This window comes from Bombus impatiens, unplaced genomic scaffold, assembly GCF_000188095.3.
Source record: "Bombus impatiens unplaced genomic scaffold, BIMP_2.2 scf_0264, whole genome shotgun sequence".
Lineage (NCBI taxonomy): Eukaryota > Metazoa > Arthropoda > Insecta > Hymenoptera > Apidae > Bombus > Bombus impatiens.
Window position 1 is genome coordinate 1,081,618 of NT_176683.1, and position 13,674 is coordinate 1,095,291.

Consider the following 13,674-nt stretch of genomic DNA (forward strand, 5'->3'; position numbering starts at 1 on the left):
CTTGTACAGCACCGCGTGATCTAACGAGTGATCGAGCTTTAATCAAGTTTCTGGTTTTTTTATCAATCTATAACTGCATGTTAATTTTTTTTATAGCCAGATCTAACAAGAAGAAAAGATTAGAGAACAAGGGATAGCAGTCCTTAGGACTGTATGATGCATGTTTTTTTTAAATCTATTTTTTTTTTTTTTGAATCTTGAATCGTGCATCAAACACCTTGAATCTTCTTCTTGAAGAAACAAAATAAGAAACACTATTTTCACGAAACTCTTTTTTATCATTCATTGTGCAATATTATTGCTTACAAATGAAATTAGAGTTAGAAACGCATAATTTTTCACGTATTTTTTCATATTCAATGAATGAATTAAGTTTCATAAGACTAGTAATCCTGTGTGCAAAGATTTTCCGTTGCATGGAACTTAAAACACTTATCAACTTAGAGAGCACCGCCTTTACCTAGATCGCACAACCTAATCTAGTTGACACATAAATCTTATCCTTTCTTATTGTCTTATTGTTGGATTATTGTAATAAAATGCATATGTGTTCCCTTTAGGTCTGGTTCTCAGCGATATTATTGAGAAATATTTCGTATCGCCGACCTTGCTCCGTGTAGTAAGGGTGGCAAAAGTCGGTCGTGTGCTTCGACTCGTGAAAGGTGCTAAGGGTATTCGAACTCTTCTCTTCGCCCTGGCGATGTCGTTACCAGCTCTCTTCAATATTTGCCTATTACTGTTTTTGGTGATGTTTATCTTCGCGATTTTTGGAATGTCATTCTTCATGCACGTGAAAGACAAGAGCGGACTGGATGATGTATACAATTTCAAAACGTTCGGCCAGTCGATGATATTGCTATTCCAGGTAATTATACCTACTACCTTCATTGAAACATAATTTTCCAAGTATGCTTCAGTACGAAAGACACTGCAACGTGTTTTGTATTATTTTATAATAAATTCTTTACGTGTAATTCTTACATTCTTCTGATGAAATACTGAATAATGTTATACAGCTAAATAAACTGGATTTTTGCAACAAAATCATTACATAAAAATTCTTGAATTCGTCTAGATGTCAACGTCTGCCGGTTGGGATGGCGTCCTCGACGGTATAATAAATGAGGAGGACTGCCAGGAACCGAACAACGAGATAGGATATCCGGGCAACTGTGGTTCGTCCACGATCGGCATCGCCTATCTTCTCTCGTACCTGGTGATCAGTTTCTTGATCGTGATAAACATGTACATCGCCGTGATCTTGGAGAATTACTCCCAAGCTACCGAGGATGTGCAGGAGGGTCTGACGGATGACGACTACGACATGTACTACGAGATCTGGCAACAGTTCGACCCAGATGGAACGCAGTACATCAGATACGATCAGCTGTCCGATTTCTTGGACGTGCTGGAGCCGCCGTTACAGATACACAAGCCAAACAAGTACAAGATCGTATCTATGGACATCCCAATATGCAAGGGGGATATGATGTTCTGCGTAGACATTCTGGATGCTCTCACGAAAGACTTCTTTGCGCGCAAGGGTAATCCGATCGAGGAGTCGGCAGAGATCGAGGTTCAGACGCGTCCAGGTGAGGCTGGTTACGAACCAGTTTCCTCGACTCTGTGGCGTCAGCGTGAGGAGTATTGCGCGCGTCTGATTCAAAACGCCTGGAGAAAGCACAAGCAACAACGTCTAGGCGGACCAAGCGAAGAAAGCGACGACGCTGACACCGATCCACGGGTCAGACAAACCGCGGTCTTGGTCGAGAGCGACGGTTTCGTGACGAAAAATGGCCACAGAGTCGTCATACATAGCCGATCGCCGAGCGTAACCTCGAGAACCGCGGACGTCTGATCGGCGTCCACGACGTCCCAAGCACCGCCACCGTCGTAGCAAGCGCCACCACGACTAACAACTATAGAATTATAACAGACGCGCTAATACTGCTCGCGGAGAGCAGCGGCCTCACGGACCTCGCGCGCGCTCTCCATCGACAGCCTTATAGTTGTATAAACAAAATATTAAAAAAAAAAAAAAAATACATTCCTCCAACGAGTTGCCTTTAAATCCATTGTAAACGCTACGATCGTTGGGAGACACGTCGCTAGCTGATGAACACACAAGAGCGAGAAATGGGACACATGAGGGAACAGAACACAGGATGTTTCATTTTGGTTTTTCTGGGCGAGTCGTTCGAGAATGGGGCGCGAATAGTGAGACGACAGAGAGAAACATAGACTGCTGATACCGCGTACACCCATCGTCCGTGCTCGTTGTTGGGATTGGCTCGGTTCTCTCGTTCCGCGGAGGAATATTTATGGAAGAAACCGTGATCGAATATAATAGGATTTGGCTACGAAACGAAGATAAGGATGGACATACGAAGAGGAATCGAAGGGCAAGAACTGATAACTGAGAAGAACACATAGAAAGAGTATAACGATAGTCGGTGTATAGAGAAGTGTACTCGACTATGAACAACGTAATCTTCGAGTCAACTTCCCCCCCTTCAAAAAACAAATCAGGACTCGACGGTTCACGTTGCAACGTACTCAGAATTCCTGCCCTCGATGGACTTCGTTACGGCATTCCTTACCGTTCTTCTTCTTTTAGAGATCGTACGATGACGATGACGATGACGATCCGCGCCAGCTGCGTTATATGCACGCGTACTCGAAACGCAATGAAACGAAAGCAAAGAATCATCTTTTCGCTCCGACCGACATTGAAACGAACACCTGCGTTCTACGGCGAGACAGTTAATATTGCCGCGTTCAGAAAACAGAGAAAGAAAACAAGAGATCAGCGATCGTTTCTCATCTACTCTAGAGGAAACAAAAATTAACACGGTACATAGCCGATTCGTAAAATTTTACCCGCGTATATTGGATTTTTTACATGGTTTTGAACAGCGACTCGCCAATTCGCTGATAAACACAACAAACGAAGAAGAGGAAGGTTATAGAAAATCTATAAAAATGTAAAAATCAATGTTGATTCGCTGCGGTCGAGGTTCGTGGGTGACATTTTGATCCGTTATTCTGGTCATCGTACAGTGGTGTATAAAGACGAGAGAGTTTTCTGAACCTGAAACTGAACAGAAATGAAAGAAGGAGACGAGAAAAGAACGACGGAACAATGGAGAAAACGAAGACATTGATGAAGATGCTGATCATAACTGACGATAATAGTGAGGATGATCATAGAACGATTAAGATAACGATTATAAATGATGATGTTGATGATTATGATGATGATAATGATGATGATGATGATGGTGAACAAGAATGTTAATAATGTGAAACGTACGCGTAGTTTACTACATTCGCTCGGCTTGAACAAATTTTGCGCAATACGATGCGCGAACATCCGATCGCGCGGCTTTATTTTAACTGACCCTCTGCTTCTCTGTTTCTCGTCTCTGCACTTCGACATTTAATATCCATATATTATAACAGTTTGACGACTTTAATATTTATTTTAATATTTGGTCATATAATTACTATTTATTTAAAAGATCTCATAAGAATTACTCGCATAGAGCGATTTAGGGAGAAATACGATTGGAGTAAGTCAGTCGGTAAAACAGTTATGTATCTACATTCAAAATCTAACAATTCTTCTTTTTCCCTATGAGTTTTCATTGTTGTGTTGATAGTTGTTGATGAAAATGTGACTATCTCTTTTTCAAACAATATTCTTGCCAAAGAGGAACAGAGAGGGGGAAGGTGTGGCGAATACAAATTTCGCAATCATCATCAGCTAGATACTTACACATTTGCAAAAATCTTACACAGACACAATCTTACACGACGTAGTGATGCGCTTTGGAATAAATGAATATACATAATAGTGTAACGTTATTCGAATAATTGTAATCGACAACCGTGCGCCCGTAAACCCGTCTCGCAGTACGCGTAGTATATCTTTCAAATGAGTAAAACGCCGCACGTTTAAATAGGCTGAAAGAATTAACGATTAACTCGGTTGATAACGTAGAATTGGGCACAACTGTTTTTGGCTCGTTTTCAAGTTATATTTCTAATAAATATTTAACTCTCAATTATTATGGTGAAATACTTGTTAAATCAGTAATATAATTAGGCAACTTTGAGATTTAAAATCGTATTTATTTGTTAGCGAAGATGAGTATATTTTATCGAATTAAATGTTTTGTTATTTTCATATTGGAAAATTATTAAAATATTACGAATTGCAAAAACGATATAAATATTCAGTTTATCATTGTTGATGATTTTATGATTGTTATATCATTCGAAATTTTAATTCCGATCCAGTAAAGTGTTAATAAGATTATTAGATTCTGATAAATACTGAACTCGCCATATCAATTGTTAACCAGTACATTTTTTGTTAATAATTTCATATCTTCAAAGTTGTATATGTTCCAAAGCAATATAACGTCTACTTAAAACAATTTTTTATACATATTCGAATATAATTCACATTTTCCAAAGATAAAATTTAATTTTATTTTTTAGTTAATTTTTAGTTAATTCATGTTATAAATTAATTTCTCTGAGCGAGAAAGTTGTGTCATTCTACATAGTTTAACAATAGATGCCAAATCAAGACGTTAAGTTTTGAAAAAAGAAATTGTTAAGATTTTAAATGATTATTTTAATGTTGGTTATTTAAAATATTTAGTACATAGTTTCCGTTGAATTATCAAATACGAATTATCTCCATAAGAGGTAACAAACGCCCAAAAGGTATCCTAAACAATTTCCGTTTGCGATTCGAGAAGCTGCACGATTGTCCAAGGACAATAACGATTAACGACACCGACGAAGCAACATATACTTTCTTTCGGTACGAATCGCAATATAAATATTTAAGAAGAAAATTCGGTATATTTGAAATAATTAAAAAAAGAATCGATGTTTCGTAGAAGAAAGGAATCGTCCGAGTTTGTAGCTCGATTTCGAACGGGTTTACGTGCTTAAGAACCTCGTGAAAGATCGTGTGCCTAATCTCGCGGATAGTACGATCCTATCTGCCATATGGCTAGATAGAACTGTGTCACGATTGAGAAAAGTAAATCGATACACATCGAACGAAATTCTCGATGACCGTTAACCATGGCATATGATTCTATCACGGGTGAATAACCTCAATTGCATCGTTCTCACGCAACATACGATCGCATAGATCGCATGAAATAAATCGAGAAACGCGTTGAAACAGTATGCACACGGGGACAAACGAGAGTTCGTCGGAACGCGTCTATCAACGATGATAGCGATGCACGGTTCATTTTGCCATAAAAAAAAGTACAGATCAACGTATATTATACACGTAGGTACGTACACGAAAGAAGCTAATCTCGATTTGGCGCGCAACGGGCGTGCGTTAGCGAAGCAACAACACAGAGGACAAAAATGAACTATAATGTGTGTGCGTGTGTGTGTTAACGCGGATTGCGCGATCGTTATTTTTCTACGTTTACATCCGCGTTCCGGAATGGAATAGAGAAAGTAAGAGATGATGGGAAAAGGAAAGAGGAGCGACACCGCGTTGTCCATGTTGTCTTAACCGGAAACAGGTGTCGCGCTTGCGGCGACGGAGACGCGATAATAAACGAACGTAGAATCGTTCTCGCTGGTCGAAAACGGACGTAACGTGGCAAAGAAACTCGCAGCTCGCTCGAAGGATTGTATTTGAAATGTGTGGCAGGAACGACGACGAGGACATAACGAAAGCGGTATGGTTACGGACGTTCTGTGAGCTAGAAAATGGTGTAAATTTGTTACAAGCTGGACAGAAAAAAAGAAAGAAAGATGAGGTTAAGGGAAACGTAGATATGATGAGGTTAAATGCAGGAGCAACGCGAGAAATAACGGGGAATTATGGAAAAAGCAAACAAAGAAAAAAAAACAAATGTTCATTATTTTAAGCTACGAAGGCTCAAGAGGGTGAGGATCATTGTAAATTAATCGTACAAATAATTCACACACTATCGGTGTCGAGTCCGCTTTGTCAAAGTATTTTAGAGAAGCCTGTCCGATATTAATGTCCTCGTACCTTTTCTACGTATATTATAATTGCATTTCACGATTCTCGTCGCGGGCCATTCGATGATCCTTTTCGTGAGTACGCTTCAAAGTATACGCATGCGCGTGGCTGCGTCCTCGCGACTCGTTCGTTCGGAAGAGGTCGTCGTTCTTCGTTTCTTCCGAGACTCGGCTTTCTTACGCTCTGAATCTCTCTTTGAGACGATTCCGATAATATCCCAATACAATATATCTGCACAATCACATCGATTATCAATCGGGTACTCATCCGCTCATCATATCTATTATCTTCGGTAATCTTTCTGCAACGAAAAAGCAGAAACACGGATTACGCCTAAAAACTAAAAAATGCATACATGCATTGTATCGCCGTTGCTGTTCGCGCATATACTTGACGAGAAACTTCGAATTTTTCTTTTTGTAGGCGCACGTTATTCGAAAGTTGTTTCGTAGAGATCAAAACGATCGCAACAAACGATACGGTAAAATGCATCCGGTATAACGTATGACATAACCTAACATAACACGGAGCACGATGAACGGCGACGACGACGAAACGAAACGAATCGAGGCACGAGATCGATCGACGACGAAATTCATTCAACTCGTCGATCCTTCTTCTATCGAAGTACGACGTATCTGATGGTCCGTCCGGCTCACTGTCTAATTACTCCGATACCCCCTCTCGCCCCTTTTTATGTTTTGAACCCCTCCCGTGCTGTAATATGTGCAAATAATTCGATAATAATCAAATGGTTTGTACGCATATAATATACATATATATTTTCGATACTACTTTGTCGAATGGGCAACCGCGAACTTCTAGAAGCAATAAAATTCTCGAGACACACGACAAACGTTAGAAAGAAAGAAAGGAAGGAAGTAAAAAAAATATGTAAACAGGGCGTGACGAACGAAACGAGGTGCAATCGCGCGGAAAGTGTTCCAAAACACACTGGCCTCTTTTTAACGATAAACGGATCTTTCGGATTCTGTAGGAATCGTTCTTCCCCCGAGAGGCACGCCAAATGAACATCGTTTCTTCTTCTTCTTCTTCTTCTTTTCTCCTTTTTGTCCGGATACACATACACACAGTGCTTTTTATCTCGCGTACGTGAAGACTGTGATCTAGATTTTTCGTGATCGAATGTTCGATTGAATCGCAACTTCCCCGGTTTTCAATCGCGTTTACCGATCGTTGGTAAGCCTGTTAACATTCGGCCCGTTTAATCTACGATCGTATCGAAAAGAGAAAATCGTAAGAAGATCGGGAACACACGCGTCTCGAAGGGTTGCCAGAAAATTCGTTTGAGCGTAACGCTCGGAACAAAAACATGCTCGGGAACGGTGAAAAAAATGTTCGTTCGATAGGCCAAAACATTTGCTATGGCTGCGAAAAGGAACGAGGGGGAGGGGGGTGGAAGAGTATGCGTGGTGTGCTTCATTGATTTTCGTTTTACCAGAAACAAAAAATAAACGTACATTAAATACCAGCTTTTGCGCGACGACGGCTGTAAGATATTAAAGAACAAAAAAAAATATATATATACATATAGGGCTTTCCTTCGTTAAGCGAGGTAAGACGAGATTTAAACGTACTTTCTCCGTGGACGATACTGCCGTTACGCATTGTATAAAGAAGAAATGAAACTAAGTTAACTAATCGTAAATGCACGAAATTTTCTTAAACGGATAGCGAACAAAAAAAAACAAAAAAGGCTTTGTAGTGTCTCGAAAACTCTCGAAACTCATTAACCTAAACGTCGTCAGATAATAAAACTAACTGATGAGTACACAAAAGCTATTAAAAAAAAAACAGAAAGAGGAGAAGATACGAAGCAGAAAAAATCCTAGAGTTGGGCTAAACAAAGGAAGATTTAAAAAAGATATATACAGAGAATAATTGAGTAAAGTGTCAAGCTGCGGAGCCTGTCGGCCAGTATAATGATCAAGCAACTGCCATGGGTCAACAAGCTAGATAGACGAAATGTGCTAAGAAACCAAAAAAAAGATCCAATTTTAACGAGCTAGCTGTCGAAAAAAACATTACGCGCGAAGGATCGTCCATTCAAATGCGTGCTCCGTGAGTGCTCGCGCTTGTGCACCGCGCCGACGGCGCGCATGCGCAATTGCGTGCCGTGAATGCGCGCGAGCAAGCAAAGAGAGACATCGAGACAGAGTGCGTGCGAAAGAGCGTGTATGCGTGAAAGAATGAACGAGAGCGCGCGAGAGAGAGAGAGAGAGAGAGAAAGGGAGCGAGTAAGCGAGAAGAGTGCGAAAGGGCGAGAAAATGAGAGAGAGAAAGAGAGAACGTAGAAGAGCTCCTCCGTTGAATGACATTCATTACTATTAAACAAAATAAAAATATGGATTATTTGCACAATATTATAAATAATTACTATGTTTACTATGATTATTAAATTAAAGAGCAAATAATAAAAGGGATAAAAAAACTGTTGTTAAATAATTAATACGAAAGAGGGGATTGTACGAACAAAATAACGAAACGATTTAGCTGAAGACCGATATCGGATTTCAAAGAAAATAATAATAAAATGAAAATAGAGATAAAAAATAAAAGAAGAAAAATAGGGGGAAAAGACGAAGTTCAAGGAAGTGACGAGGATAATATGATGATCAAGACGAAGGAAGGATGGAGGAGGAAACGATTCGTTTGTTATCGATTAGTTAACGATCATCCTTACATTACATTATTGTAATTATATAAAGTAAACGATTATTACCATAATAGTTACAATTAACAAGTTGTTACCGCTTTGTTATACATAATATAATTAATATACTAAGATTAAACGAAAAAAAAGAGAAAAAAAGAAAAGTAAGCGAATGCATCGTTGATTCGTCCTTTACTTATGTAGATAACTAAATAACGATTCGACTCTATTATTGTTTTCAATGTCTTCACCGTATTCCTTCGTTTGCTACCCGATTTCGTTTCGTTGTTGAAAAAAAAAAAGATTCGGTTTTGTCGGCTTACCTCGCCCGGCCACAATATACACACGTTTTACAGAGATATTTTCAATAAACGAAAAAGCTTAACACTCATACGATTGTTGTCCTTGTCATCATTTGACCCTGCAAACATGGAGCGACTGCCATTTCTATAGGCTGTCTCAATTAATATCCTTAAGACTTTCACGGCTCCAGTTCTTTCGACTTGTGCTTTCTGAAATTTTTTAATCATGATATTTTATAAGAATCCGTAACGTTTCATTATCTTTACAATTAGCTACGGTTAAACGATATTAACAGCAATTATTTTTTACTAATATTAATGGTAAACTGCAGTATTAATATTAGCATTAATATCTTGTAGTATAACCTTCGATAATGATAATCTTGTAGTACTGATATTGACATTAATAACTAAAATGTATCTACAAATATTCATATCACACGTCATCCTCGGATATCTATTACAGTTCGCTTTTGCAGTAGAAAATCTTGTGTAGTAGCAAGTGCAGGGTGTTCCACAAGAACGGGATGCTTCGAATTTTTCACCAGTGCAAAACCAATTCATAAAAACGTAAAGAAATTGCTTTACTCTAGTTCTTCAAATTTCTCCCTGGCGTTCTTCGCGTTTTATAAATATGTTCTTTAAAACAATCGTCTGGTCACGTATTTGGAACCAAACATCGCAAGCTAAATAAACTCGAGATAAAAAAAAAAGAAAAAAAAAACAGGGAAATTCTTAACGAAAACTTCACTCACATTCCGTGTGAAATTTGTTTAAACATTATTCGACCCAGCTATCAGGCTATTATTATTTCAATGGAACGACGATTTTTCAAAGAAGCATTTATTTATTATGCTCGCTAATGTTATACTTTAACGTTAAGTCAATTTACTCCGTTCCAATTTTTCAGGCATCCGAAAATTACGTATTTCCCTTCGCGTGACGATTAAACATACTTCCAGGTATAAATAGACACCCGCCATGCTATAAAAAGATCGGCACCGCTATTTCGAGCCATGTTAATCGGCGCCACGTCGATTTTTTCGCCTATGGAGTTTTTGCCGCGTGTAAAATAAAGGTACTTGTCCTGAATTAACGCTGAAAGCAGCTTTCTCCTTGCTGCATCGATGAGATACATACGTATACATCACGTCTGGTGTCTTTGGTCAGCCGTATATGGCTCTCTGGACCCGAATCATGCAGCATGAATACCTAATTTCGAAAAATAAAACGGTCTCCAAAACGTTTGGGACATTTAACGGGTCGCTTGACGCGCTATGCAACGAACAATTCTTGGAGACATAACTTTCACAAAACATACGTTGCACTCACCTTTTTAGCCTTTTTTTTCCTTTCTATTATTATTATTTTTTTTCCGAATCGTTCTTAAAATATCCGCGTACGTTATTGGATTTCACGCACGTTTCGATCGAAACGCGCGCGAGAGAAAGAAAATAGAAGAGTAGATTCGGTTCTCTGAGAGACTTTGTTCTATTCTTTAGCATTTGATAAAATAGAAGGGAAAATAGAATGGATATTTGTAGATGAAGGCGGTTAAAATTTTTTAGCACAAGATATTTTTGGTTTAAGGTCTACAATAATGGTAGACGTTAATTTAATTTATTAGTTCTATTAATTGTAATAAATAAATTAAACTTGATAAAACAAATTCTAACTTTTTATGCTTTCCTGCAGTTATACTTTTAAAGTTTTTTAATGATGCACGAGTAAATGGTGTTGAATACCTGAAGATACAGCTCAGTGGGTGAATCTTTTAAATATGGTGGTAAAAAATATTGTTGTTTTTCGTGTATTTCCTGGTTCAATTTCTGAAGCTGTTAATAATACGAAAGTAAGTAAAATAAGTCATTCAAATAAATAGTAACAAAGGATATGCTTAACAACAAATAATTTTTTGATAAATTTGTTTAATTAAAAGACGCATAAGTTATATTTCCCTATATTTTTTACATTGAAAATTTTATTTTTATCTCTTATAGTTAACATGATAGATACTATACGTATTATCAGAACTCTCGTAAACGATCGTTGTGTCATAGCATCAAGGCAAACGATTCAACTCTCTAAAACAGAGGAATGTCGTGTACGACGACGTTAATTCGCGTTCTACGTGACAATCGCACTTTTTCAGATGTTTCGTACAATACTATGTGATGCTCTAATAATTCTTTTCAATTATGTCCACGTCTTGATATGATATAAATTTGCCTGAATTCTGTCTACAAAGTAAACCGTTGTAAATCTATGCATTTATGAGAAATTTTAATTTGCAAAAATTTGCAGGATATTTATAATATGCAAAAGTATTCAAACCGTCCAAAGTATCCAAGGGAAAGTACTCCTTGTGATATTTAGATGGTAAAATAAATCCGAAGGTGAATAAAAAAAAGTAGAACAGATTAAAAAGTTTCATTTTTTTAGTTTCATAAAATCTGTAAATCTGTAAAGCTATATAAACATTTTCGGTCTATTCTAATAACAAATCAATCGATAATATAAACAGTACAAACTAATTAATATTAAATTATTTAATGAAGTGAGAATATCACTAATTTTTTTAGACACCCTGTATACACATCAGAACAAATTGGTTGAACATATGAGAAATGTAGGTCTTATACAATTATATGCAATTTAGGGTGATGAAAGCGCAAAAGTGCTTACAAGAAGCGATTACGATTTTAAAACGAATGCTACTTGACTTTGTTAAAAAGTAATCAGTGTGATTACTCTGGAGTAAGTATATACTTAATACCTTTTTTGCTATATTATTTAATTTATCTTTATGCATCAATCTCATTTTATGGATTAATCGATATTTCTGAATATATATTAAATGTAAACTTTTCTATTTCAAAAAAAGACAGAAGTTAAAGTTCAACTCAGATTAAAATGTCAGCTAAGTATACGAAGCATTTCTATTTATAATATTGCCTCTTGGTTCATCATATGTTTCAGTCTGACGTAATTCAGATCTGGAATGCAATACAATTTGAGGCTGAATCTCAAGAACGACTCGATGTCGTAAGTTCAAGGTTCCTGTGACTTAATACGATTAACAAATCCAATTATCGCTTATCGTATATAGCTTTCACGAAAAAGATGTACAAATTATGATAATCTTTATTGCATCTCAAGGAAAAAACAAACTTTAGAATTATGTAACAAATATCATACTTCATTTTACAGTTAAAAAAACAAGGAATTATGTTAAAAGAACCGCTTTCATAAATTCCTCTACTTTCAATTCTAACCAAGGAATAAGAGATTTATAAGGCGAACTTCGTATTATATGTTCTGAAATACCGACTTCGAAAAAATCAGTGTTTCCTACGCCCTCTGCGATTTATTACGGCGAACATAGATATTATTTTCAATTCAATAGTCCGAAACAAGGAAATCAATATTATTTATAAATATTTTCAACATCAATGTATTTATTTTGTATGCGTGCTTTGTGTGCGTCAGAGCTCTGTATATGTAATAAATTGAGACCAAAATCGTTGAATTCAGTACATCATGTCTGTGAGATCAGGAAGATGAAACACATCAAAATCTTAGAAGCTACACAATAGATGCCTAAGTTCATTGGATCCCACACAGTTGAATTTGTATTTGGAAATCTGAATATAAATTTAAATCTGAATTTAAATTTAACATTCGTAGCGTTGACAAAATGATCCCAAAATGGTAAGGAGGCTCTGGAGTCTTTCAGATATGGTTGTGCATTGAGTTATAAGTCTATCCCGTATCTTGTCTGTGGTGATGCATAATAATAAAGCAATGCTGTCCAGAGCCTATCACGTGACTGTCACTGGAGGAATTAACACATTCTCACAAAACCAATCTTATTTCATTTAGTGCACGTACACATATCTGCTTTGTACGTAACACAAGAACATACATATATACTATGCATTATAACAATAATAAAATAGCGTAAGCATAGCAAGCAGTAAATTATTTGAAGCTAAACTAAGGCAACATTTAGCAATACTTAGCAGATGCTTATGCATTTAGTATATGTCAAAGTAAGTAAATAAAATATGTGAAATATGAAAATGTAATATGTGAATATACATGCAGAAATGTATCTACATATACATATTCATCAGTCATACGATTTATAATTTAAATTGCAATAGGTCCTGAAATTTGTTTAGATATTAACTTCTGTTAATAACCTCTATAAGTTAAAATTAATTTATAACTTGATATATATTTATATTTGTATTTATAATATAATTTCAAAATTGAAAATTTTCTCCAATACTATGAAATCTTTGATGCCATTTAATAATTATATCGGATTGGTTAATACCAATTACTCGTAGTTAGTAAAGTTCAAAAGTTTATGCTCTTGTATACTTTTACATAGTGTTTTCAAAGCAAATAGTGCATAGTTGAAATTATATATACTTGATACCTGCCACAGATAAAACAAATTTCTATGCATTGCCATAAAGTGTTCCGCCTTATTACTAATTTCCCATAAGAATATGCACTAGCATAAACATCCGCAGTCATAATGATTCCAAACGATCTTCTAAGTAAATATATAAGTACATCCATGGTGCGTGGGTGCATAAGATGAGTGTAAGATTCACCGTGCGTGATTCTGCGCGAGAGTATGGGGG

General features: G+C 36.7%; 1 protein-coding gene across 1 annotated transcript in view; it reads left to right on the top strand.

Moving 5' to 3' along the window:
- LOC100749760 (sodium channel protein para) overlaps positions 1-9,105 on the top strand; it is a 71,628-nt gene extending 62,523 nt beyond the window's left edge. The window contains exons 33-34 of the mRNA XM_024367078.2: positions 561-865; positions 1,076-9,105. Of these exons, the coding sequence (XP_024222846.1) occupies positions 561-865; positions 1,076-1,858 (1,088 nt within the window). The 3' untranslated portion in view covers positions 1,859-9,105. The remainder of the gene's footprint in view (positions 1-560; positions 866-1,075) is intronic.
- The last annotated feature ends 4,569 nt before the right edge of the window (positions 9,106-13,674 follow it).